This window comes from Sapajus apella, unplaced genomic scaffold, assembly GCF_009761245.1.
Source record: "Sapajus apella isolate SASKATOON/1434 unplaced genomic scaffold, GSC_monkey_1.0 scaffold84, whole genome shotgun sequence".
Classification (NCBI taxonomy): Eukaryota; Metazoa; Chordata; class Mammalia; order Primates; family Cebidae; genus Sapajus; species Sapajus apella.
The window spans coordinates 1,671,877-1,698,406 of NW_022437024.1; the positions used below are offsets into that span (position 1 = coordinate 1,671,877).

General features: G+C 42.9%; 1 protein-coding gene and 1 long non-coding RNA gene across 2 annotated transcripts in view; both read left to right on the top strand.

Annotated features, from left to right (window-relative positions):
• Positions 1–9,016, top strand: part of EMP1 (epithelial membrane protein 1) — a 21,085-nt gene extending 12,069 nt beyond the window's left edge. Inside the window, exons 2-5 of the mRNA XM_032253692.1 lie at positions 3,668–3,784; positions 5,702–5,798; positions 5,902–6,042; positions 6,746–9,016. Of these exons, the coding sequence (XP_032109583.1) occupies positions 3,707–3,784; positions 5,702–5,798; positions 5,902–6,042; positions 6,746–6,915 (486 nt within the window). The 5' untranslated portion in view covers positions 3,668–3,706 and the 3' untranslated portion in view covers positions 6,916–9,016. The remainder of the gene's footprint in view (positions 1–3,667; positions 3,785–5,701; positions 5,799–5,901; positions 6,043–6,745) is intronic.
• A 12,479-nt stretch (positions 9,017–21,495) lies between these two features.
• On the top strand, positions 21,496–23,721 carry LOC116533767. Its single transcript, XR_004261444.1, has 3 exons — positions 21,496–21,526; positions 23,273–23,402; positions 23,505–23,721. It is a non-coding gene; the product is annotated as an uncharacterized LOC116533767 (long non-coding RNA).
• Positions 23,722–26,530: the final 2,809 nt, after the last annotated feature.

Below are 26,530 nucleotides of genomic sequence, written 5' to 3' on the forward strand. Positions count from 1 at the left end.
AAAAAAAAAAAAAAAAAAAAAAAAAGTGAGGAACTGATGAGCTCTGCTGGCCTGGGTCTGGGAGTCTAAGCACCACAGATGAATGCTGTTATGCGTGCTCCCCTACAACTTTGGGACTGCCCAGTGCACCAAATGCTTGGCAAAAAGCAGGCCTTGCTTCAGAGTATTCAGAATTGCAATGCTGTGATTCTCTGCATCTTGGTTTGAGCTATCCCATGAGGACTAGGGATATGCTTTCCACTGGAGAGTGCCACCCATAGCATTTGAGGCAGGGGTGAGGGAGAAGTCTATTATTGTTTTAGCGAAATGCATTGCTAAGAAATAAGTAGTAGCCACCAATACTTCCAATGATATAAATTCTCATAAATGGTATTTTTTTCAGTGCCTTTGTATGAAGCAAGATGCACAGTGGGGCAGGGCATGAGTCTCCCCACAAGCTACCCTGCAAGTAATGGGTGGTTGGAAGTTTCAGGAGCAGAATTCTTCTATTATTCTATTCTGGTATTTAATAGATGCCCAGACGTTCACTCATTAGGTGCCACTAATGGTTTTTTCATAAAGACCTCAATGATTGCCTCCTCCCAGACTGAGGGTTTCCCTGCGGGGAGGGAGGTATCTAGCATAGTGTAAAGACTGGGTAACTAGGCGTGATTCAGCCCAGAAACTCCAGAAGATAATTCAATCTATTTTCACCTGTGTTGGGGGAAGCCCATTGAAAATAATTGGAGCCCTTCTAAACTGACAGTGGATGATATTCATAGAACCTGACAAATTATGGGGTCGTGAAAAGATGGAGAAGTTGTAGCTCCAGCTAAACAGCCCTTCCTTCTGGCTGGATGCAGCAGCTAAAACCAGAGAGGATTGTGGGTTTCCTACAAGAAGAATACTTGCTAACTCAAGATACTTTGCTTCTTTCTGTAGTGAAAAGACAGGGAGGGCACAATCACAAAAATCTGAGATGAAAGAGAGTTGCTCTTTTGCTTGATTCTCACATCCATTCTTCCAGCCTGCAACAGGCAGGGAATATGGTCAGGTGGATCCAGGGGCCAGGAACTCGCCCACACCACCAGGACTGTGATGCCTGGGTCCAGGCACAGGTGCTGTGGGAGGGGCCATTGAGACAGAGAGCGTGAGCAGGGCAGAGGAAGTCAGGCTGGACTTCAGAGCTTAAGAGCAACACAAGGAGACAAAATGCTGCTGAATTCCCGGCAGCCTATGGGGGGGATGATTTCTGCTACATATTTAAGTGGCCTCACTTGGTGGATTACATTCTGTTATTGGCCCCTCCAGCCCCTCCCACTTTTAGGAGATGGATGTTTGTAACTTAGAAGCAACAGGACCAAGAAAGTCATCTGAAGAGCCGCAGGAGGATTAAACATAAGTACTTGTTATGTAATATTTGTAATTCCCTGCAATCAGCCTGTTCCTCTCCCTATAGGGAGCAAGGAGATCAGGACCTGGTAAAGTGTGAATCTGGGGAGTTTGAGGAGGATGGGCTGAGAAAGTGAACTTTCTCCTGGTCATTCTCGAGGGTGTGCTCTTAGAGGCCTCCCCCTGTAAGGGGCAAGGGTTAGACAAATGACAATTTCTGAGAGGACTGAAAGGATTTTATACATTCTGCCTCATGAAGTAGACAGCAGATCTCTTATTACTTGGACTTAACATGGGGCAGCCTAGCGATGGAGTAACTGGGTTGAGTTGACAACAGCTACTCAGCTTCACTTATGAATAATAGTGATAATGATAACAGCAGGTAAAGCAACCCCTTTATTAGTAACTGCCGTGTGCCAGACACTAGGTGTTTTACATAAGTAATCTGAATTCATCCTCACACTTCCCTTTGCAATTGACATTGCAACTTCTACTTTCTAAATGAGGGAACTGAGACGAGCGGTCAAATAACTTGATGTGATTCTAATTCAGCCTCTGTCTGATTCAGAAAACTCTTTTTGCTGTTCATTTAAGTCAAGCAGAAAATTGTGGAGGTGTGCTGGAACCTGAGAAAAGTGAAAATGAATCTGAATGTGTGTGGAGATTATTAATAGCAGACATGAAAGCTCCAACCTGTCCCCCGAAGAGGCAGGATAAACGTCCTAATTTTTGCATTCACAGTTAAATTGGACACATTCCTAAAAAACAGGCTAGGTTGGAAGGAAGTGGCCAGATTGGGAAGGGGCTGTTGGAGAGGGTCAGGGAGAGTTGTGGAAGCTAGTGTCTGCTTCTCATCCTTTGTGTGCAGAGAGCAAGGCACCCTGATATATATTAGATCATTCTAGATTTTTGGTTGCCTGATGAAGAAAGTGAGAGGAGATAAAAGGCTTGTGAAGTGTTGGAATTATAGTATCAGTGCTCTCTAATAAATACCGGGTGTGGCATGGAAGTGGCTCAAGCACACTCAAAGGGTCAGTTAAATTCGGTGGCGGGAGAGAGGGCAGTGGAACAATTTCAGGATGCGCCTGGCCATCTCCTCCCTGGGTCGGGGCATCCACACATCCATTCTGCCTAGGGTGTGAATAATCTCAAGCCCTTTCCTTTTGCCATCCCTCTGAGCCTGCGCTGCTTTGTGACAGACAGCCTTAGGGATGACAAAGCTCTCCTTCTCTAGCTGACATAAATCAGAATCGCCTCCCTCATGTGTATCCTTCACACTTCCTTTATTTCCTAGGCTTTATGATCGTCGGGCTCCCTTCTTTTCTGCTGTCATGGCTGAGAGCTTTTGTTTATCCTGCACATCTTTAATCAGTGTTAGTTCCCAGTCCTCCCACTCTGTGATTTACGCATTTGCCTGTCTTCCATATTGAGTCCTGAAGGATTGGAGTTTGTGTAAATGTCATGTACAAGGAGAAGGCACATTCGGTGGTATCTCAAGCTGCATACTTTTGAGAAAGCCCCCAGAACCATCATACTGAGCTGTGGAAAATAAGACACTCTGCCCAGACCAGTGGCAGGCTTCCTGCCATGAGACACACAGAGCCCAAAGGCTCAGGTGTAGTAACACTAGTCCGAAATGCTCAGTCAGGGGGTGACCATAGCATTAAACTATAATTAGGTTGTTATAATTATTGAAAACCAAACATCATTATAATAATAGAATTGTGTCTCTTACATTTTATATCTCACCCAGGATCAAATTAGTAGCCTATTCAGTATATGGGCATTGAATAATAGCTGCTATTCTTCAGAAGGCATTCACGTCTATTAAAAGTGCTGGCTGAGCAACGTGACGAAAGCATGGGCATTTTCCTAGTGGAAAATGGAATTTATATGACGTTGTTGCATAGAAACCAGGAAATGATAAAGGCCTACTTCTTTGCACATAAAAGTCCTACTTTTAACCTCTAAAACACAAACAAAATAAAATATTAACCGTGATCATAAAATGTTCTTGTTCCTTTTTTGAAATAGAATGTATTAGAGAAATGAGTATGTAAATATCTAAGAAGAAACTGAATAATGTTTACCTGTAGGTATGTATCACTGGATGAATAGGCGGTTAAGCAAATCAGAACTAGGTTATGGGGGTGTTTTCAGGAATTTATGATTAGATTGTGATGGTTTTTCGTGCAGCTCTTCCCCATTTTAGCAGATAGCCCACGCGTGTGGGACAGCTGAGTCGTCTTACTGAATCTGACAGTAACCGTTTTTGTCCCTTTGTTTTTCTTTTCAGAATTCTCTTTGCTCACGAGTTACCCCAAAACAAGCCAGGATGTTGGTATTGCTGGCTGGTATCTTTGTGGTCCACATCGCCACTGTTATTATGCTATTTGTTTGCACCATTGCCAATGTGAGTAATGTTCTTTTGTTCATTCATTCATTGAGAAATCATTCAAATATTTACATCAAGGGCACAAAAGAAGTTTAAGCCACAGCCCTCGCCCTTCATGAACTTACAGCTCATTTGTGGGAAAACAAAATAAACACACGCTTGCGCTTCAAACAATCAAATAACAAGAGGATAAAGGTGAATGGAGGATACTGATAAAGGGCTGGAGGATGCAGTGCGCCTGCGTCAGTCTTTTAGAGGAACCTGCCCAGCAGCAGGCGTGGCTGGAGCTTGAGGTGAACCCGGAGGACTGGGGGATGGATGAGGATTCTCTTAGTGAAAGAGGGAAGGGGGAAAGCTCATAGGGATGCATTCAGGTGGGAGTGCTAGCAAAGGAGCACATGCAGAAAGGACAAGCTTTGGTCAGAGGATAAGGAAGCCGCCTACGTGGCTGGAGCAGAACTTCTCCTCCAGGGAGCCTTGACTGGAAGGATAGATGGGAAGAAGATGACAGGCTTTGATTGCCAGATTGACGCATTCAAATTTTTAGCAAAGAGTAGCATGTGAAAGTGGAGTTTTGCAAGATTAACCCGGTGCCACTCAACGCAGAAAAAAAACAAGAAAAAAAAATGGAGGTAGCAAAAGTGTTTTCTCTCTGAAACCTGAGCTACTCTGACCTCTAGTGGTGGCTTATGGCGTCCAATTTACTTTTACCTGTGCTTTTCTCGGAAAAAAGCAAATCGGCTCCTTGGACGAAAGCCAAGGCCACCCATCACTAGGCAGGCAAACAATGGTTTCAGAACCTGTTTAGGTCCCTATCACAGTTAAAGGATAAGTGGGTTTTAAAGCTCAGATAGAAGACCTTTGCAAACATAGGTGAGTGTGATCACAAGCAAGGCTAATTTAAGAATAACTTTGATGAGACAAACCCCGCCCGTGTGACCTCCTCATTTTGTAATTTAGCCATTCTGTATGACAACGTTTATATCTATCCGGACAAATCTGATAAGCTTCTTCAAAGTGTATTAATGAGCGCCAAAGTGCTGAGTATCTGTGAATTACCAGCCCCTAATATAAGGCTCGGGACACACACAGTTGTTTACTGAATGAAGAGCAGGGATAGGCGCAGGTGATTGCAAGTGTCTGGCCCCACCTTTCCAGTGTATGCATTTGTGTGTGTGTAGACAGAACCCTGAACTTGTTTTCTATTCCAGAAGGAGAATTCTTTTTCTTCCGCCAGGCAGGAAGGGATGGCGGCACCATGATGAGCCTGGGGGAATCCATTCGGGCCACCCCTTGGCATTTAGCAGCCCCTACAGGAAAGCACTTACTGTAGTATTTTACTATCAAATTACTTTGCAGTTGTGACAGTCAAGTTTGATCCTTCTGTTTAGATGAAAGTGGCTTATTAACCACCAGATTCATTGTTATTTTCCCAGTAGGTCTTCCGTTTCTTAATTGTTTCCAGTTGGACATTTCACTTTTTTTCCCGGTAGCCAGGGACTTAAGTGAAGCAATCTTGTTAGAGTATATCAGTTGCACATACCTAAGCCCTACCTAAGCCAATTTCCTCATCCAGGGCTTCCAGAACCTTAGAATTTTAAACCACTGTGGTTGAATTACTTCCATTTTGAATTACTTCCAGTCATGAAGAATGTGGAGTCCAGAGAGGACTAAGTGATTTCTTTCTGGGTTTCACATTCTTCTCTCTCTCTTCTCTTAAAGAGAAGCCTATCTGGAGGTAGAAATAAAGTCTGATTAAAACTGTCACTTCAGTTTTAATCGGACCTTATTTCTACCTACAGATAGGCCGCTTAGCCATAGTAGCTGAATAGAGTGTCTTCATTACAATTTGGTCCTGATGCAAGCTGATTTGTTGTTTTCTTTTTAAATCAGAGGGTCAGCTTTCAATCAACGTTTCTTTCCTTCTGGTTTCAGGTCTGGATGGTTAACAGTTATGGAAACGCATCAGTAGGTCTTTGGGCAAACTGTACCAACGGTAACTGCAATGGCAGCCTGTTGTATGTCAATGATGGTATGTATGAAGATATTGACCCAGGGCTGACAATAGGTGTGGTCAGGAACATTCAGCCCCTGGAGTGACGTAATGCCCTGTTCTCCTCGCCCTGTGCCTACAGATGCCCTCAAGACAGTGCAGGCCTTCATGATTCTCTCTATCATCTTCTCTGTCGTCTCCCTCGTGGTCTTCATGTTCCAGCTCTTCACCATGGAGAAGGGAAACCGGTTCTTCCTCTCGGGGGCCACGATGCTGGTGTGCTGTGAGTATCTCATGGGTAGACTCCAGTTTACACTTTTAAGTCCATCTTATCATCGGTGCTTCTGGCAACCTGAACAGATTAGCGTATGGTTCAGTGGAACTTCCTTGTGCTATTTTCTCCTCTGGTTATTCGTTCTCTCATGGAGAACCTTGAATTGCTGCTTGTATTAAGAATCATAACCTGCTTCATTGTTCAAAACCAGTGCTCCTGGGTAGCTACCAAGTGACAGCACATACCTGTCAGCAGCACGTATGTACAAGACACTTGAAGAAGGCAGGAGTTCTCAGAAAGCTGAAACCATTGCCGCAATGCACATAATTATTATGATTCTCATTCAATTGTCGTTCTTTCCCAATGTACTCGGTTTGGTGGAAGGACATGCTCTTTTGCATCCCTGAATAGCTTGCCTAGACCCAGAGAGCCAGACAGGACCACTGGATGCTAGGCAAGAGGTTCTGTGTTTTACGTCGCACTATGTCCAAAGAAACCAGTGCAGAGATCAGAGACCAGGCACCTCTAATTTATCAACATACCATCAAGCTTGGCCCAGGGCACATCTAACAGAACTCCTATTTAGGGACAAACAACCAAAGTTCATTTTCCTATTGCTAATGAGGGAAATAGGATCTTCTTAAAATTAGGAAAACTTTTTCTCAATTTTAATGTAAAGAAACACATTGACACATCTCCTTTTCCTCTGCAGGGCTGTGCATTTTGGTAGGAGCCTCCATCTACACTAACCGTTACGCAAATGGCTCTAGCACCTCCTTCTGGCCGGAGAGTCACCACGGCTATTCCTTCATCCTGGCCTGGATCTGCTTCTGTTTCAGCTTCATCATCGGCATTCTCTATCTGGTCCTGAGAAAGAAATAAGGCCAGATGAGTTCATGGGGATCTGGGGGGTGGGGAGAAGGAAGCCGTTGCATCTGGGAGGGAAGTGGAGGTTGCTGTACAGGAGAAACCAAGATAGGGGAGGGGGGAGGGGGAAGGAAACTGGGGAGGTCAAATCCCAAACCATTACCAGAGATTCTCCACTGCCAAGCCCTTGCCCTGGGGAGAAAGTAGTTGGCTAGTACTTTGATGCTCTCTTGATGGGGACCAGAGAGCCTGCCTTGTAGCCACCAGACTTGGCCTCCAGCTATTCTCAGTGACACACACTGTCTGGGGCCCCATCAGCTGCTGCACCACCAACCCCACTTCCCAGACGAATTCTGGATCACACACTGAGGTCCACAGACCTACTGCACCGAGTTAAAATAACGGTACAAGTTCTGGCAAGAGCAGATATTGTCTTTGTGCTGAATACACTAAGCCTGGAAGCCATCCTGCCCTTCTGACCCAAAGCAAAACATCACATTCCAATCTGAAGTTCCTAGTGGGAGACTTTGGCCAGCGAGCCATTGTCCCTCTTTGGAACAGATATTTAGCTCTGTGGAATTCAGTGTCAAAATGGGAGGAGGAGGGAGGGTTTGTAAGGTCACGTTGGTGGGTAAGCTAAACCAAGAAGGAGACCTTTTCACAACAGAAAATCTAGGGGGTGGTCAGAGCCCAGTCCAGACCTCACATACGGCTGTCCCTCATGGAGACCTCATGCCATGGTCTTTGCTAGGCTTCTCGCTTAAAGCCAAGGCAGCTCTTCTGGAGTTTCTCTAAAGTCACTAGTGAACAATTTGGTGGTGAAAGTACCACACAAACTATGGGATCCAATGGGCAGTCTTGCAACAGTGCCATATTAGGGTTGTGTTTTTAGGATTCCCCTCAATGCAGTCAATGTTTTTTTTTTTAAGTATACAATAGGAGAGAGATGGACATGGCTCCTTGGAGGGCAATCCTATTACTCTTCCTCTAACTTGTAAACTTTTGAGGAAGTTTTGTCTAATTATTGATATTGAGAATCAGGGCTCCTAGGCTCAGTGGTAGCTCTGGCTTAGACACCATCTGGAGTGATCACCTCTTGGGGACCCTGCCTATTCCACTTCACAGGTGAGGCATGGCAATTCTGGAAGCTGATTAAAACACACATAAACCAAACCGAACAACAGACCCTTGGGTGAAAGGTGCTATATAATTGTGAAGTATTAAGCATACTATAGTTCAGCCATGATAAGAACAGAGTGCCTGCATTCCCAGGAAAATAAGAAAATTCCATGAGATAAATAAAAATATAGGTGATGGGCAGATCTTTTCTTTAAAATAAAAAAGCAAAATCTCTTGTGGTACCTAGTCAGATGGTAGAAGAGCTGTCTGCTGCCACAGGAGCGCCTCTATGTAGGACTTAGAAGTAGTGTGTTATTCCTGGTTAAGCAGGCATCGCTCTGCCCTGGAGCAGCTATTTTAAGCCATCTCAGATTCTGTCTAAAGGGGTTTTTTGGGAAGACTTTTCCTTTATCACCCTGAGAAGATCTACCCGAGGGAGAATCTGAGACATCTTGCCCACTTTTCTTTATTAGCTTACTCCTCATCCATTTCTTTCACACCTTTCCTTTTTGGGGAGTTGTTATGCCATGATTTCTGGTATTTATGTAAAAGGATTATTACTAATTCTATTTCGCTATGTTTATTCTGGTTAAGGAAATGTTGAGGACAAGCCATCAAATTACCTGGGCTGGGGTTAGAGGGATTGGCCAGCAAAAACTGTGGGATAAAGAATTTTGTCATTATGATTTAATCATTGCATGATTATAGAAGGCTGTCTTAGTGCAGAAGCATACTTACATATCAGACATATCCAAAGGAAATACTCACATTTTGTTAAGAAGTTGAACTATGACTGGAGTAAACCTTGTATTCCCTTGTCTTTTACATTTTTTTTCTGTGACATTTACGTCTCATGTAATTTGCATTACTTTGGTGGATTGTTCTAGTACTGTATTGGGCTTCTTCGTTAATAGATTATTTCATATACTATAATTGTAAATATTTTGATACAAATGTTTATAACTAGGGATATAAAAACAGATTCTGATTCCCTTCATTGCGTGAATGTTTTCTTTCCAAAAAAATGTGGAATAATATGAATAATTGTGACATTTGTCCTTCATTAAGCTGCCTATCAATTTGATTTGGACAACTTGACATATATTTGAGACATTAAGCCTCTTTCTGTTAATATGTTAGGCATTTCTGCAATAGCTCTTTCAGGCAACTGAATGTTATTAAGCATAGTTTAATCTTGCTTTAATTAAACCTCTTAGGCAAAAAATGGAACTTCATAAGCTAATACATTATAAAGAGGTTATGATTATGATTTTAAATCAGAAATGCTTGTGACATTAAGACATGAGACACTTGTAAAGTTTCTTTGAAATAGCCAGCTCCTCTAATGTGTCTTCAAAATATAAAGCGATTCACAAAGGCATGCAGCACACACATTTGTGGCAGCCTATTCATTATATAAACCAGGGCATACCTGTGTGGGCTCTATGAGTGAAAGGAGGCTTCACTACTTTCTGTGAGCAATAAGGACTGGGTGGAGACGGCATATCCTTGTGTCATGTCAGCACCAGTACAATAAGGAGGGTTTTAATGTGGAGCAGGCAATCTTCCAGCCCCTTCTGGTCTTGGATGAAATCATCGCACAGAGTAATGCACCAAAAATACACAATGGTGGCTGAAAAGTTTAATATATTTTAAATCAATGAATCAAATTGAATTGATTCTTGATGCCTTCTCAGAGGCCTACATGATTTCTTGGATTGCTTTGAGAAACTCTCATAAGAGGTCCATTTCCTTCACTTAGTTCCCCCAGGGATTTCTCTTCCCCCATGTCATACACCCAGTCATAAATCAACCCCCCAGACAATCTTTCCTTTCCTTCCCCAGAGGGAACTTTTGTCAGACTCTGCAACAAACTCCTAGTTCTACCCAGAGTGTCCTCTGCTTCTAAGATTGGTATCTTTCCCCTCCAAAGCCTGGAAGGTGAATGGGGATGAATTAGTCTGAATTCTCCAGAGTAAGAGAAACAAGAAGATCTATGTGTGTGAGAATACATATATATATAAAATAAATAAAAATATATTTAAGGAATTGGCGCACATGATTATGACGGCAGGCAAACCCAAAGTCTGCAGGGGGTGGACCAGCAGAGAGCTGGTGCTTCAGTGCAGATATGAAAGTTGCCAGAGTCCCTTTTATAGAGAAGTTTAGTACATATTTGTTGAATTAAATGTCTTCGGTAGAGACAAATTGAATTAAAGTGGTTAAGTAAATACTCTTCGGTGAAATTTGTGCAAATTATGAGTATAAAGAGAATGAGCTACAGAGCTCTCCATGACCACTCAAGAATGGGACCCCCAGGCAAATGATAACTTATTCATTCATCAAGGTGACAAACTTGAGGTATCAAATGGTTAACAGATAATGATCCCACTCTGCCTTGGACTTGGCCATCACAGTCCCTGTGTAAAATCCCACCAGCTTTCAGGCATGGAAAAAAATTTCAGAAAGGCCTTGAAAGAAGGCATATGAAGACAAAAAGGATATTGAGCAGGGCTCTATACTTGGAGAAAAGAAGAAACTCTATTCAGTGTTTACTAAGGAATAGATAGAATATAACATATCCTGTACAGATGAAATGTCATAGCAAAAATGTTTAAGTGTATTTAAAGAAGAGCTAGATTTTGAGGGGAACAGAAGGGAATAAGATAGGCTGGTGGGAGTCAGGATGAAAAGAAAACTTCTTGGAAATTTTGGAGTAGATCGTGAGGAGGGGTGACTCAGTTTGAAGATGTATTGTTCAGAGGTGAACACGACTTTCAGAGCACACAGCAGGTAAGGAAAGATGTATGCTGATTGTGTGGAGCCCAAAGGAAAGAGGGTTTTGGAGTCCCAAGTAGCCTTGTTTCTGAAAGGGAGACATGTGAAGCCTCCTCCTGAGGCGGGGAGGCTGGGGAGGTGAACATCAAGACCTATATTGATAAACAACTAGGGGCTAGGTGCTGCACCTACATGCTGGGGAAATAGAAAATGAAGCAGACACGTGTTCCATCTTCCTCCAGCTTTCAGTCTATCTTGGAAACAAATCTCATACCTAGAGAAAATGGAGGCTCTGTGAGACGTAGATGAGGTGGGAGTATGAATGCCTAGGGAAGGGAAGAAGAAAGATTTTCAGGTCTTTAGCTCTTCGTCATGACCCTATCTCAGGCCATGAGCAATTGCCTGGCATCTGCTGTGGATTGGACCTCTACTGCATTTATTACTTGCCAACATTACTTTGTCCCAAATACCATTTCTTTGTTCCAGGGCCTCCTTGTCTTCCATCTGGGGAACTGGAGGCGAGAAGCATTATAATAGCCTCTCTGCCTTTATCTACAATCTCTTCAACCTGTCCTTTATGCCAATATCAGGATGGGCATTGATGGATGCTTCTATTGTTGTCAGGGCAGGGAGGGCCAGAACGCTGGCATAAGATGTCAATGTGTATATTCATATGTTAGGTCCACACTCAACTCAAGCTTCCAGTTAACTGCTGATCTATGCAACTCCAGTTCCTAATAAGTTCCTCATCTCCATCTGAGACCACCTCAGCCTGGACTTAATTGTCCACATCACTAACAGCATTTTGGTTTAAACTATTCAACAAGTCTCCAGGAAGCTTCAAACTTTCCCTCATCTTCCTGTCTTCTTCTGGGCCCTCCAAACTCTTCCAGCCTCTGCCCATTACCCAGTTCCCAAGTCATGTCCACATTTTCAAGTATCTTTATAGCAGTGCCCTACTCCTGGCACCAATTTCCTGTATTAGTCTGTTTTCACACTGCTATAAAGACATACCCGAGACTGGGTAATTTACAAAGAAAAGAGGTTTAATTGACAACAAAGCTAACAAAGTGAACCCTGATTCAAGAATGGCTGTCTACACGTGGGGGACTTTATGACATTAAGAGATGAATTAAACAAGGGTGGGTAGGGGGGAAAAACAGACTTTTGAGCTCTTCACAATATAGGAATGTGTTTTTTCTAAGAGTTATTTTCTTAAATTGTTTGCTTTGGAACTCAGTATATTTTTCCATAGAAAAAGGTCAGAACTATTTTATTTATGATATGGGTTAAGAAGACTTCTGTAATCTAGCTTGGAAACTTAATAATCATTAAACTTATTTTCAGGCTGGGCGCAATGGCTCACGCCTGTAATCCCAGCACTTTGGGAGGCCAAGGCAGGTGGATCATGAGGTCAGGAGTTAGAGACCAGCCTGGCCAGCAAGGTGAAACCCTGTCTCTACTAAAGATACAAAAAATGAGCAAGGCGTGGTGGCACACTGCTTGTAATCCCAGCTACTTGGGAGGCTGAGGCAGGAGAATCACTTGAACCCAGGAGGCAGAGGTTGCAGTGAGCCGAGGTTGCAGTGAGCCAAGATTACACCACTGCACTCCAGCCTGGGCGATGGAGCGAGACTCTGTCTCAAAAAACAAAACAAAACAAAACAAAAGAACAAAAACAAAAACAAAAACTTATTTTCAATGAGATATGACTGTTTAAATCCTGAAACCTGGAACCCTCTGTTGCCCTGCAAACGCTTTAGGGAAAGAGGAGTGCATCTGATGGAGGATAAGATGGAAAGTGAATATGGATCCATATTCAGAAGACATGGCTGCATTAGGGCAAAGGAACAGCTTTTCCCTGGCCATGCTCAGTGTTTGACATTGATGTGGGAGAACATGGCATTCGGTATGACTCTGTCTGGATATACATAGTTTTGTAAATTGGGTGTTCTTAAGTCGAGACTGCATCTTTCATTCCAAAATCAATCTTAGTTTTCCCACGTGCATTAGGATATTGTATTAGTCCATTTTCACACGGCTATAAAGACACATCCGAGACTGGGTAATTTATAAAGAAAATAGGTTTAATTGACTCACAGTTCTGCATGGCTGGGAAGGCCTCAGGAAACTCACAATCATGGCGAAAGGGGAGAAGGTACATCTTACATGGTGACAGGTGAGAGAGCTTGTGTAAGAGAAAGGAAAACTGCTTTATAAAACCATAAATTTTGTGAGAACTCACTATCACAAGAACATTATGGGGAAACCACCTCGTGATCCAATCACCTCCCACTGGGTCCCTCCTTCAACACGTGGGGATTTTGGGGATTACAATTCAAGATGAGATTTCAGTGGGGGCACAGCCACATCATATCGCAAATCAATGCTTAAATTCAGTTTACCTGGGAAGTTTGAATGATTCCAACTCCTTAAATAGCCATTTACAGGCTTTTAGGCATTATGAAATCGTACTATTTTTAATTTCATTTTACCACTTCTCCTCTGTCTTATAAAAAGCTGACATCGAGCACATATGTACTTATAATTTTTAAGGTGAATCAAAAGTAAACCTGTTTTGAGTATTTGGATACAGTTTTGCAATAGCTTTTGAGGTTACTAGGGGTGCACGATCAGGTTTGAGAATTACAGTAGTAGATTCATGAGTGAAATGGATTACACTGATTAATCTGACATTTAGTCACCTTGTTTTAAAAAAGCAAGGCAGTATTCTGGCAGAGATATTGAACTCCAGATTTCTTTCCGTCTACCAACTTATGAAATTCACTTCAACATTGCATACCAGAACTGACTATTAATTTCTTTCCCCAGAATAATTTAAATTCTTTATGTCTTATTGTATTTAGTACTTGTCAGAGCTCCTGGAAGGACAGATTAAAGATAAATGCAGACAATTATTCATTGCTCAGCTTAGGTTCATTTCAGCCAGTCATTCTCTTGACCTTACCCTGGACCTCCCTATTCCCCAGAACCACTGTTCCTAATTCAGAGGAACGTGCGTGGGTCCTAATTTCTGGAGCTAACACTGGCTACCACCATTTTTGAACTCCGTGTTCTTTTTTTATTTGCGAGACAGAGTCTTGCTCTGTCACCTAGGCTGGAGGGCAGTGGCACCATCTCCTCTCCCTGAAACCTCCACCTCCTGAGTTCAAGCAATTCTCCTGCTTCAGCCCCTCAAGTAGTTGGGATTATAAGTGTGTGCCACCACACCTGGCTAATTTTTATATTTTTAGTAGAGACCAGGTTTCACCATGTTGTCCAGGCTGGTCTCCAACTCATGACCTCAAGTGATCCGCCCACCTCGGCCCCAAAAGTGCTGTGATCAGAGGTGTGAGCCACCATGCCTGACCTGAACTCCATGCTCTTTTAGCTCTTCAGGGATGCTCTATTGTTCTTACCCTTCTCTCTGTATCTCTGGGAAATTTTCTCTTGTGGGTAAAATATGCTTAAGTTTACCATATCTTAAGCAAAAGAAAACACACAGACAACAGTAAAAACATCACTCCTCTCTACGCTAATACTTCGCCTCTTGCTCTCTTATGATCCAACTCCACCAGGCTCTGTCCCGGGGGTGGAGGGTAAGAGCCCATGGAGAGGCACACCGTATATCTACATATTTAAAAATTGTGTATCAAGTTAGCAAGCCATTAAATAAAAGGTACTCTATTGTTCTACCTTGATAAAGATACCTAGAAGGTCAGGTTAAACTGAAAAAGCTCAGACTCTTTGGAATCCTAGGGTAGAAGTTGGCTTGTGAGGGAGTTGGTGTCAGGCTTCCTGCTCATAGCTCGGCTTCCCTCTTTCTCCCTTCTCTGCCCCATCTACCGCTATGAGAGACACGGAGTGCATATGAGTGGGTATTAGAACAGCCCTCACCCCTGCTCCATCCTGCAGTCAGCTGCCCCAGGGCCATCCCACAGGCCATTCGGTAACACAGTCTACTCTATTTGACAGGCCTGGGGAAAGGGGCCTAGTCATGAGCATGCAGACATCTGGGCAGAGACTTTGCCAGCACGGGCAATCAAAATGCAGTCGGGCAGCAGGGTGCGGCCTCCAGGCGGGTGTGCTCCTTTGGTTCTGAGCCCAAGGACTTCTTGCCCAGGGGAGGGTGTGGCTGGAGGAGGGTTGGAGCAGAGCCTGGAAAGCGCAGGCCTAGAGAAAGCCTTCTGCCTGATCTAAGGGCCCAAGGCTCTGGTTTCACTTCTCACTCCCTCACCTCAGGGCTCCCTGGAGCCAATCAGCTTCTGCCCTCAGCACTCCAAAGTGACAGCTCTGCTGAGGATCAATAGTCATTTTATATTCTCCAGTCCAATGGGCACTCTTAGCCTGTACCTTTTTGGTTTTTTTCTTGCCTTCTGCTCATTGTATCTTTGTGTTTTGTATGGGTTTTAATTAAAATTCACATAATGAATAATCACCTGTATTGGAATGAACCCAAAATCCGCATCTTGACTCAGGTCGGCTTTCTGAATCCAGGGCTGTAAGAGCTACAAATTCAACTGAACCCCTAAGGTTTCCTCCCTTCTTTTGACTTCCCCATCTTAGGAAATAGCCACCTACCACCTGGAGTTACAGGCCAGAAATCCAAGAGTCACTCATGTTCCTCCTTCTCCCTCATTCTTCGAATTTAATTAATAACTGTGTCTTGGTAATTCTAACTCCCAAATATTTCTTTCCCTTTCTTTCCATCCCCTTTGGTGTGATCTTAGTTTAGACCTTTAATTGCATTTATTTAAAGTAGCTGAATTAGGCTCATAATAATTCACTGCTCCAACTCATTTTCCACTCTGTTGCAAAAACTGATTTTCCTGCAATGCAAATATGAACGTACCGTTCCCCTGCCTTCATTTGCTCCTTCAGGTTGTGCAGGATAAAATTCAGAACTTGTTTATTGCTGCCTTTTTTACCCCATGCCCACTTTATCCCTGGGCTAAAACACACTACTTATACATTGTTGTGGGGAGCCTTCCCCACATACCATGGTCCTTTCTCTGGTATCCAGCTACCTCATCCGGATTTAACAGAATCAGAGCACATTCCTCATCTCCAAAAGGGTGTCCTGATGCCCCAGGCCCTATTGAGATGAGCTTTGTCAATGTTTACATAACACCATATGCATATTTCATCAGAGTATTTGTCACAGAACATTTGAATAGTGGATTAAACTGCATGCTTCCCTCACTGGACCATGAGCTCCACGAGGGCAGGGAATTCATCTTTCATTTCCTTCCCCTCAGCATTTAGCAGGATGCCCGGCATTAGCAGATGTTCAATATAATTGTGTGAGAAGGGCTGGAAAGGTGGTGGGGCACGTCATCACGGGTGACAGAACTGGTCCCCTGTGGCACTCGCTGTCTCGGGGGGTTGGATAAGTGGTTCCAGTGCAGGTGAAGTGCCACCGATGCTGAGTAAGAGAGACAAAAGTTTCCTCTAGGGGGTTGGCTCTTGCTATTTTTAGGGTCATTAAAAGTGATTAAAGCCCTCTCTGCTAGAAGCGTACACATATATATTCTTGTCATAAAATTCTCCTGAAACATCCATGGCTTTCCTAAGTAGTACAGCCCTTAGGCCTGGGCAAGAATGACCTCTGCTTTAGAGCGCTGCATTTATTTAAAGTAGCTGAATAGGCTCTGGTCCTTGTCCAGCTGTGCATGCATTTAAGATGAACTTCAAGGGTGAATACAATGTTGGAAGTTGTCAAGAAGCTGGAAGTTGAAAGATCAGCCAACAAAATCATAGCAATGGAAAAGCTGGCTGGAGCAAGTGACCCATTTGGAAAGGTAGACTGGGGGCTTTACTGCCGAAGGTCTTGACTCTCAGGGTTAGGAATTTCACAACGATTTGGAGGGATAATGGGAATCCCTAAAGTGTTTTTGAACAATGATGAAATTGGAGTGTGCTCTGAAAGGATGAATTTGGCAGATTACAGAGGGGGTTGCAGGGGAAGAAGAGAAGGTGGAGAAACAGTTGGGAGGCTACTTTAGTAGCTGAGGGAAGAGGTAGAAAAGAACGGAACAAAGTGGGTGGGATGGGACTAGAGATTAATATAATACAAAAGGTATGATTTAGGTGTCATGTGATTCAGCAAGATTTCAGGGAGAAGGCAACAAAGATTACTCTGATTTACAAGACTGGAGTTGGGGGAACTGGCCATGCCATGAGCAAAACAGGGAAGCTGGAGGAACAATTAATATGAGGGAGAAGATTAGAAACTCAGATCTAGACACGTTAAATACAAGGAGCTGGCTGGACATTTAAGTGTCTTGCTCCTTAAAGTCTAAAGATATCTTAGGATACTTGTGAAGGGTTTCTTTCCAGAGGGATCCTGGAGGTTCCCCAAAGTACCCACAAGTATAAGTCTCTAGGAGGCTGAACATTTTCCACATTTAGACTCTACCTAGGTAAGTTTTTCATAGCACATCCATCAACCTGGGTCAACTCACTTGGGACTGACCTTATGTCTGTTTGAATTCAGCTGTCTTTTGTTTTAAATTTTACTTTTAAATTGTTTTATTGCCAATTTTAGCTCCCCCAAATTAGCATCACACTTTCTCCTTGTGTTAGTTCCAACCTGGATCCTGTAGGGGTGGACACGGAAGGGTAATGGGAGGACAGGGCATGGATCTGGGACACACTTGGAGTTTTAATTTAGTATCCCATGAAACTTCTTGTTTAAAATATCTGATTTGCTAAAATTTGCTTTTCAAAAATGTTGGCCTTTTACTAAATTTCCCTTTTCAACATTTTAAACATCTGCTTTAGTTTTAAAATGGCTGTCTTTTTTCTTTTTTTAAAAACATCTTTTACGTTTGTCCAAACCTTCCTATCCCTCAAAATGGAGGCTTCTTTTGGGCAAATTATTTTGATGTGAAATCTCTGAACAATCTCATCAACAAGAGATCTGGAATGATGTCTGAACACAGGTAACAGTGACCTGGCATGGATGTAAGTCAAGTAATATTGTGAAAAACCCCATGTAATACCAGGGCATACGAAGAAATGAAGATGAGAGGCAATCATTCCTTTAGATTCTGCATCAGTCAGATTATGGTCTGAGTTAGAGTACTATGTTCAGTGTTGGTCATCACCGTTCAAAGGGATGTTGAGAAATTAAAGTGACTATAGAAACAAGCAACCACGATGATTAAAGGGTTGGTTAATGGGCTCCAGGATAAAAGATAAAAAGGTTTGCTGCTTTTTTCAGAAGAGAGGACGGAAGTAGACCGTGGTTTCTGAAAGGTTTTTATAAGACACGGCTAACAGAAATAACACATGATGGAGAAAGATTGAGAGCAAAGCTAAAAGAAGAGAAAATGCCTTGTTTTGGATAAGTCAGGCCAGAATCAGCCTTTTACCCTTTCCTGTACTGCTATTAATTAATCACAACATTCTTTCCTGCAGAGCTTGGGCCAACCATGTAAAATCCCCTATAGGGAACTCTAGGCAGCTTCTCCCGGTTCTTTGAAATTTTTCCTTAGGAAGAAATCTGTTTTCTCCTCTATTTTGGACATCGAATGTTTTGAGAACTTGAGGTTTTACCAAATGATTTCTCAAAGCTCTTTCTAGCACCATGATTCTATCAAATCATTTGATTAGATGAGTTTCACGAGGAATGGACTGAATTTGTAGATGATAATGGATCTAGGCCCTTTGACGAAACACAGACATTTCTGGAATGCTTTTGGTGAAGGGATTGGAGACTTGGCTACTGTTTTAACACATAAAGCTTAGTTGTCTTCTCAAACAAGCTCTTCACAGACAGCTTAGAAAGTCTCATAATGCTGAACAAAAAGAAGCATTTGGATGGAACCAGAAGTAAGGAAAGAACTCCTACCAGGATATCCTGGGTAGAATCTCCCGTTTGGCCCAGGAGAGGAAAATTGGGCTCTAGGAGGATCCTGAACACTCATTGGCTGAGGAAGGTATTGAGACACCTGAAATGAAGCTAGTTGAAGTCTCTGCTTTTTCTGTAGCTCTTTATGTGTTGTTATGAAAAAGCCTGATGAACAGTCGTTTTCTGACATGAAGTTTCTGGGAGGTAAACAGTGATAAATGGCAGTTCAAGAAGCTGAAGGGCAGAAATCAATACTTGCTGTTACTCTGCAGTAAATTATGAGAAGCCTTCAATGAGAGGGACAGATGTTGTTTTTCCAATTGCATGGTCTAGACTTTAGTTGTTTATAAATTTTCTTTCTCCCTGTGGGTCTAAGTTTTGGTCTTTGCCATATATACCCTAAATGTATGGGGATATATGTCAGGCCGCTTAAAAAGGTGGCAGGTAATTCACCATTAGTATCTGAATTTGCTTCTCTACCATTGACTTTTTTTTTTTTTTTTTTTTTTTGAGATGGAGTCTCACTCTGTTGCCAGGCTGGAGTGCAGTGGTGTGATCTCAGCTTACTGAAACCTCTACCTTCCTGGTTCAAGTGATTCTCCTGCTTCAGCCTCCTGAGTAGCTGGCACTACAGGCATGCGCCACCGCACTCCGCTGATTTTTAGATTTTTAGTAGATATGGGGTTTCACTATGTTGGCCAGGCTGGTCTCAAACTCCTGACCTCAAGTGATCCCAAAGTACTGGAACTACAGGTGTGACCCACTGTGCCCGACAGACTTTCTCTAACTTTTCTAATGATGATTAGCACAGTTTGTTTTGTTGAAGGACATCCTTTGGACCACAAAATGGATGAAAATAAAATAAAATAAAATAAAATGAAAAGAACTAAACTGCCTTAAAAAAAAAAAACCCTTAAGAATCTCCTAATACTGAGTTTCAAGGGCAGAGTCTTTCTCAGTGCCATTTGGCTCACAGACATGCATTCCAGAGTCACTAAATTTGAAATACAAAAATAAAAAAGATTTTACAAAAGCCATTTCTTCCAATGAGGTCAGCAACAATTCTCGTCATTTCTTTTTTGAACAAATTCATCATGTTCCACCAAGTCAGATATTTACATATACTAACTTGAAATTTCACTTCTGGAAAACTAATAGAGAAAAAAGTCTTAGGGGATACTTTTGCTGTTATTATGGCAATTGTCGATCTTCAGTGTTTATTAATTTTTAAATCTTTTCCTTATTTATATCCATCCCTCTCTTTTATAAAAAATAGACAATTTCCTAAAACTTGAGCCAAGCAGTCTGCTCTTAGGTGGCGCTCCTGTTTTATAGCTGCTGGTTAGGCTGACAATAAGGAAAAATGACCAAGATCTCATTGGAGGAGACTTCTTGCAGCTTGTCCATCACACACACATATATAGCACTTCTGTTGCTGCTTACCTGAGACAGCCGCATGATACTTACTAGGACAAATTCAGATGGGAATCTCAAGAGTCATGATGGCAGAGACAATATACGTACCATACTGCTCCAATGGCGTAGGGGCATTGCAATCACAGAGAGAGGAGCTGGCTCTTCCTGCCCCTTCTCCACCCACTTCCTGCTAACTGCTGGCTCACCTGGCCAACCTACAGTCTAACCTGTGAGGAGCACTTAGATGGGGGAAAAGCCTCCTGCTAGATGCAATAATGATTATTTTGAAAGGCCGTGGGGAGAAGGAGACCAACCAGGAGAACCTTACAAGACTTCACGGCTTTCAGGCAAAGAGATGATGGTTTGACGGTTTGAGGGGCTCTGACTTACATTCAGATCAAACAGACTCCTGAGACATAGTCGAATCAACACCAAGCATACCTCCTTTGACTATAAGTACCTTGAGTGCTTGTTCTAGGACTATTATCTCCTCTGTTTTCCTGGAACCAGCCACATTGCCTGGTTTGTAGACACTGAGTAACATTACATTAGACCAGTGAAAGGATGAAAGAATCTCAGGTTCTACTGAAGGAGGAATGGGCTTACATTGAAGTATCAGGAAGAGAGGGTATACTGGAGGGGATTTCTTGGTGAGAAACATTGTTGTATTATTATAGGTCTGTTGTGGGTTATTGAGGAAGTGCCATGTAATCTAAGGAGATGCATTATCACAGCAGAATTTCCACAGTTTTGAAATGATTTCAGTGGGCTGCCTGGAGGAAGGCATGAACTGACCACCGTAGGCTTTCAGGCTTCTCTTGATGCTGATGATTCTCATTCTCGGGAAGGTGCCCCACTCCCACTCCACCCCCAATTTTCTTGGACAATTCTAATTTCCTACACTCCCTGCAGTATAGAAGTCACCGATTCTGCAGCATTTTTGACAGTATGGTATTGGTATGGTATCAACAAATGCTTTTTCAGAGCAAAGACACTTTCTCAAATACTAAGTCCTCACTTAAAGTAATTGATAGTTTTTTCTTTTTTAATTTAAGAAGGGGTCTCTCTGTGTTACCCAGGCTGGTCTTGAACTCCTGGGCTCAAGGGATCCTTTTGCCTCAGACTCCAGAGTAGCTGGAGTTACCACTCTGCCCAGTCACCAATAGGTTCTTGGAAACTGCCACTTCAAGTGTAACGGCATACAACAAAGCCAATTTGATCACAGGCTAACTGAGGTAAATAAGAGTTAAGTTCTTGTGGCATATTTCTGGCCACAAAAGCACCACAAAACTTCTAAATAAAGACACAAACACTTCCTTTTTTCTTTTTCTTTTTGAGATAGAGTCTCACCCTGTTGCCCAGGCTGGAGTCAGTGGTGCACCTTGGCTCACTGCAACCTCTACCTCCTGGGTTCAAGAGATTCTCCTGCCTCAGCCTTCCAAGTAACTGGGACTACAGGTGCGTATCATCACACTTGGCTAATTTTTGTATTTATTTTTTTTTGCATATCACTTCTTTATTTTATTATTATTATTTTTTATTATACTTTAGGTTCTGGGGTACATGTGCAGAACATGCAGAATTGTTGCACAGGTACATACATGGCAAGGTGGTTTGCTGCCTCTATCCCCCCATCACCTATATCTGGCATTTCTCCCCATGTTATCTCTCTCCAACCTCCCTACCCACCGCTGTCCCCACCCTAGCCACCCCCAGCAGACCCCAGGGTGTGATGCTCCCCTCCCTGTGTCCATGTGTTCTCATTGTTCAACACCTGCCTATGAGTGAGAACATGCGGTGTTTCATTTTATCACTCCTTTATTATACTGATCTGGAAAAATAACTTTGTATAGTTATACTCAAACGAACACTGGACCCATGTGGCAGGGCCAAGCAACTAGAACATGATTCAGAAATCAGCTAAAGAGACACTTGGACAGGACCAAGCGGCATTTCACTGCCAGGAAACAAGGCGGGGAGGGATTCTAAAACACAGCAGGAAGCACTCCTGCCCCCTCATAGGTCAAGGAGCTGATCCCATATTAGTATGAGGAATGGCTTGTTTTCTGATGACCACATGTGGGACTATCTCAACCACCAAGAGAAACCCCAGAAGGGTTACTGTTTTGAATTATTTATATATACTATCTTTTTAAAATAAAATAACACTAAATTCAGGATTGATCCCAACCTTCTAGAGCCAGCTCAATTTTTGTATTTTTAGTAGAAACGGGGTTTCATCATATTGGCCAGGCTGATCTTGAACTCCTGACCACGTGATCCGCCTGCCTCAGCCTCCCAAAGTGCTGGGATTACAGGCACAAGCCACAGCACCCAGCCAACACTTCTTAAATGTTGAAATAAATGTAAGCTATACAGACAATTAAGAAAGATGAATGAAAATAGGAGAATTATTTAGCCACTTAGTCCAGTTCAAGTTTTGGGTGTCTGGAGCCTCCTGCAGCAGCTCAGGACACAAGGTGAACTCGGACAGGACACCATCCCATCACAGGGCACGCTCACACACACACCCACACCCACACCCACACCCACCCACACTCACACTGGCACTGTGTAGACATACCAGTTCACCTAATGTGCACAGCTTTGGGATGGGGGAGGAAAGTGGAGTACCCAGAGGAAACCCTTGAAGCCATGGGGAAAATATGCGAACTCCACACAGACAGTGGCTCCAGCTGGGAAGAGATTTTATTCTTCTCATCAGTGTTATAAAAAAACAATGACGTTATTCGAGCACTCTCTGTACATTAACGGCGCCATCTGCTGAGATGCTTAAACAACTAAAATGTGAGAAGGACCCAATGACCCCTTTGCCAAAAAATGTAAGTGCATCACTGTGTCCTGGTGCTAGCAGGTGTTGAGAAACAGAAGTTAAAAGCTATTCCTACTTCTTTTTCTTTTTGCATTGGCATCTGTTGACCTATATTGTGCATTCTGTGTAAATTCCATATGCCAGAAAAATCAAGAGTAAAAAGGTCATGAGAAGGCAGAAGAGTGGGTTGCAGAGGACTCTGAATAAGAGAACCTGGGCTAAGACAGCTTATCAAGATATAAGCAATGATTTCTGGCTTTTTTTTTTTTTTTTCCAGCCAGGAGATAAATAAGCACAGAGGATGCAGCATCAGTCATGGATCAGTAAGGGATATTGTACAATGAGAAAAATGATGCATTTTCATCTTCCAGGTGCCTCTCCACCCCTTCTGTCTGGGGGCTGTGAGGTAGGGAATCTGCCAACTGCTTCCTGAGGGACCCCTCAGGGTTACTAGACCAAGAGGCGACCTTGAGGAATGCTACTTGTCACCCCAATTAACAAGTAAGGTTAATATCCTTGTCCTAGTGGGTGTCTGATTTCCAGTCTGTCATTTCACATGTTGACACTAGATGTCAGGGAAAGACTTAGCGTTCTACTTTGCAGGTCTCACATCTCTTCAGCAGGAAGGAAGGCTGCCTGACACAGAAATCAGGTACTGAAGGCTGGCGAATTTCCCACTGTGAGCCACTGGGGACAGCAGGGATCGTATGCCAAAACACCGCTATCCTGCTCGTGCCCTGTTAGACACACTCTTGATGCTGTTAAAGCCCATTGACAGAATGGGTTCGATCAAGGTCATTTCATCAAAAGAGTTTTTTTTTTTTTTGAGGGAGGAGGGGCAATGAAAGTCATTAATTTACCCTTTCAATTTTATTATAAAAGAGATTCAATTTTACTTTTTAGAAAAGGACAGAAGGTATAACATGGTAGTGTTTTTATAATCCTTTTCATTAGTAAATTAGGAAGCAGGTAAACCAGTTAAAAATTATATGGAAGTCTCATAAGATCGTTCTGATACTCTGTAGTACTTCCTTTTGTTTTGCAAAAATGGCATTTTTTTAAATGATATTAATCAAAAATGTGTTTTTACTGCAGAATAACTAAATCCTGACTTGCTTTCATTATGTTGCTATTATGATTCCCAAGGCTCTCAGCTCCTTCACAGGCTTTCTGGTGTAATAAAAAACCATGGGCTTTCATAAAAAAGTATGGATAACGCATTAAAAAATGTTCCTTCCTTACTTCCTCCCTCCCTTGCTGCTGCTGCTGCTCCTCCTCCTCCTCTTACTCCTCTTCCTCCTCCTCCTCCTCCTCGCCTGAAAGAAGGCAGTGTGAACAAACTGGAACCAGGAAAGATGGTGGTAAATGACAAAGTCAGAAAAGGGCACAGGATTTTCCCTGTGATGCACATTCTTTTCCTCTGTTCCAAAGGGTCATGGCCATTGTGTTCTCAGCCAGCCTTTGGAAATAACTGGTCATCTACCCACCCAAGGTTAAAAATAGCACTTCCTTGGTAGGAGGAGCCCATGGTGGGAAGAGGGCCCACCCAGATGCTGGGGAGCAGCCCAGCCTATGGAAGATGTTCCAGGAGTCCCCTTGGTGGATCTGGAAGCCATTATATCATCACCAAAAATAGTATTATTAGTACCATATGGGTGTGTCCTTCATTTATTCATGAGCTGGATGTTGTACAGGGCACAGGGGACTTGAAAAGAAAAAGACAAGTTTTCTGCTGGCTCACAGTGGAGGCAGGAGAGAGACATCCTAGAAAACCATTCTAATGCTCATAATAGATATTTACAATAGTTGGTCATTGTCACCTACTGCAATCCAGACAACCCCATCTTCTTGGAGCTTTCAGATAAAGATTGATGTGGGGTGCGGTGTCTCGCACCTATAATCCCAGCGCTTTGAGAAGCTGAGGCAGGAGGATCACTTTGGGTCCAGGAGTTCAAGGCCAGCCTAGGCAACATGGTGAGGCCTCATCTTTACAAAACAATAAAGATTGATGTGGACAAACGAAGACAGTTTCAAAGTGTAAGGCAGATTAGAGAATTACTTGGGCAGGAATGGCAATATGGAGAGATGTCAGTACTACTGATTTATTGATCAAGCTGTTGACTGGTTCATTTATAAAAATACCCATATGGCATATATTATGTGCCAGGCATCATTTTAAGCGTTTTGCAACTATAAACTCATACTCACAACAACTCTCTAAGTAGGTACTGATATTAGTCCCATGTTGCAGATAAGTAAACTGAAGCACAAAGCGGTTAAGTAACTTGCCCAAGTATTCACAGGCAAAGCTAGAATCCTAGAGGTCATTTCACTCACCTTTTCTTCTACTCAACCCAAACACTCACCTAGCAGCATGCTTTTTCTTTTCACCTAGGAAGAGAGTGTTACGTAGTTTAACAGCTTGTGGTTTTGGAGTCAGTCAGATCTATGTTTGACAATTAGCTCTGCCACTTAATAACTGTGAGTTTGGGGCAACTTGGACTGAAGTTCTCTGAGCCTAGTCTTTCTTATAAGGAACAATGGTAACTCATTCCTATGGTTGTTGGAAGAATGAAAGGAGATAAGTAGTTAGGAGGAGGTAAGTGGAAGACAGGTGGTAAGATTACATACTCTTGACAAATGTTCTTACTTCCTGTGGAAGCTCTAAGATCACCTACCGGCTTCTCACATCCTGGTGATTGGGCCCTTGTGTAGTTCTTCCCACTTTGGGTAAGGCTGGCCTATGAAGTCAGTAGAATATTGTAGAGTGACTTCTGAGGTCAGAGCATAAAAGACACAGCAGCCTTGCACCCTCATTGATCTGGGGAAAGCCAGCTGCCATGCCATGGTGATATGGTTTGGCTGTGTCCCCACCCAAATCTCCACTTGAATTGTAGCTCCCAGAATTCCCACGTGTTATGGGAGGGGCCCACGGGGAGGTAACTGAATCATAAGGGGCGGTCTTTCTCATGCTATTCTCGTGATAGTGAATGAGTCTCATGAAATCTGATGGGTTTATCAAGGGTTTCTGCTTTTGCCTCTTTCTCGTTTTTCTCTTGCCACTTCCATGTAAGGAGTGCCTTTCACCTCCTGCCATGATTCTGAGGCCGTCCCAGTCATGTGGAACTGTAAGGGCAATTAGAACTTTTTTTCTCCCCGGTCTCAGGTATGTCTTTATCAGCAGTGTGAAAAAGGACTAATACAGTAAATTGGTACCAGTAGAGTGGGGCGTTGCTGAAGATACCCAAAAATGTGGAAGTGACTTTGAAACTGGGTAACAGGAAGAGATTGGAACAGTTTGGAGGGCTCAGAAGAAGACAGGAAAATACGGGAAAATTTGGAACTTCCTAGAGACTTGTTGAATGGCTTTGTCCAAAATGCTGATAGCAATATGGACAATAAGGTTCAGGACGAGGTGGTCCCAGATGGAAGTGAGGAACTTGTTGAGAACTGGAGTAAAGGTGACACTTGTTAGGCTTTAGCAAAGAGACTGGAAGCATTTTGCCCCTGCCCTAGAGATTTGTGGAACTTTGAACTTGAGAAAGATGATTTAGGGTATCTGACAGAAGAACTTTCTAGGCAGCAAAGCATTCAAGAGGTGACTTGGGTACTTTTAAAGGTATTCAGTT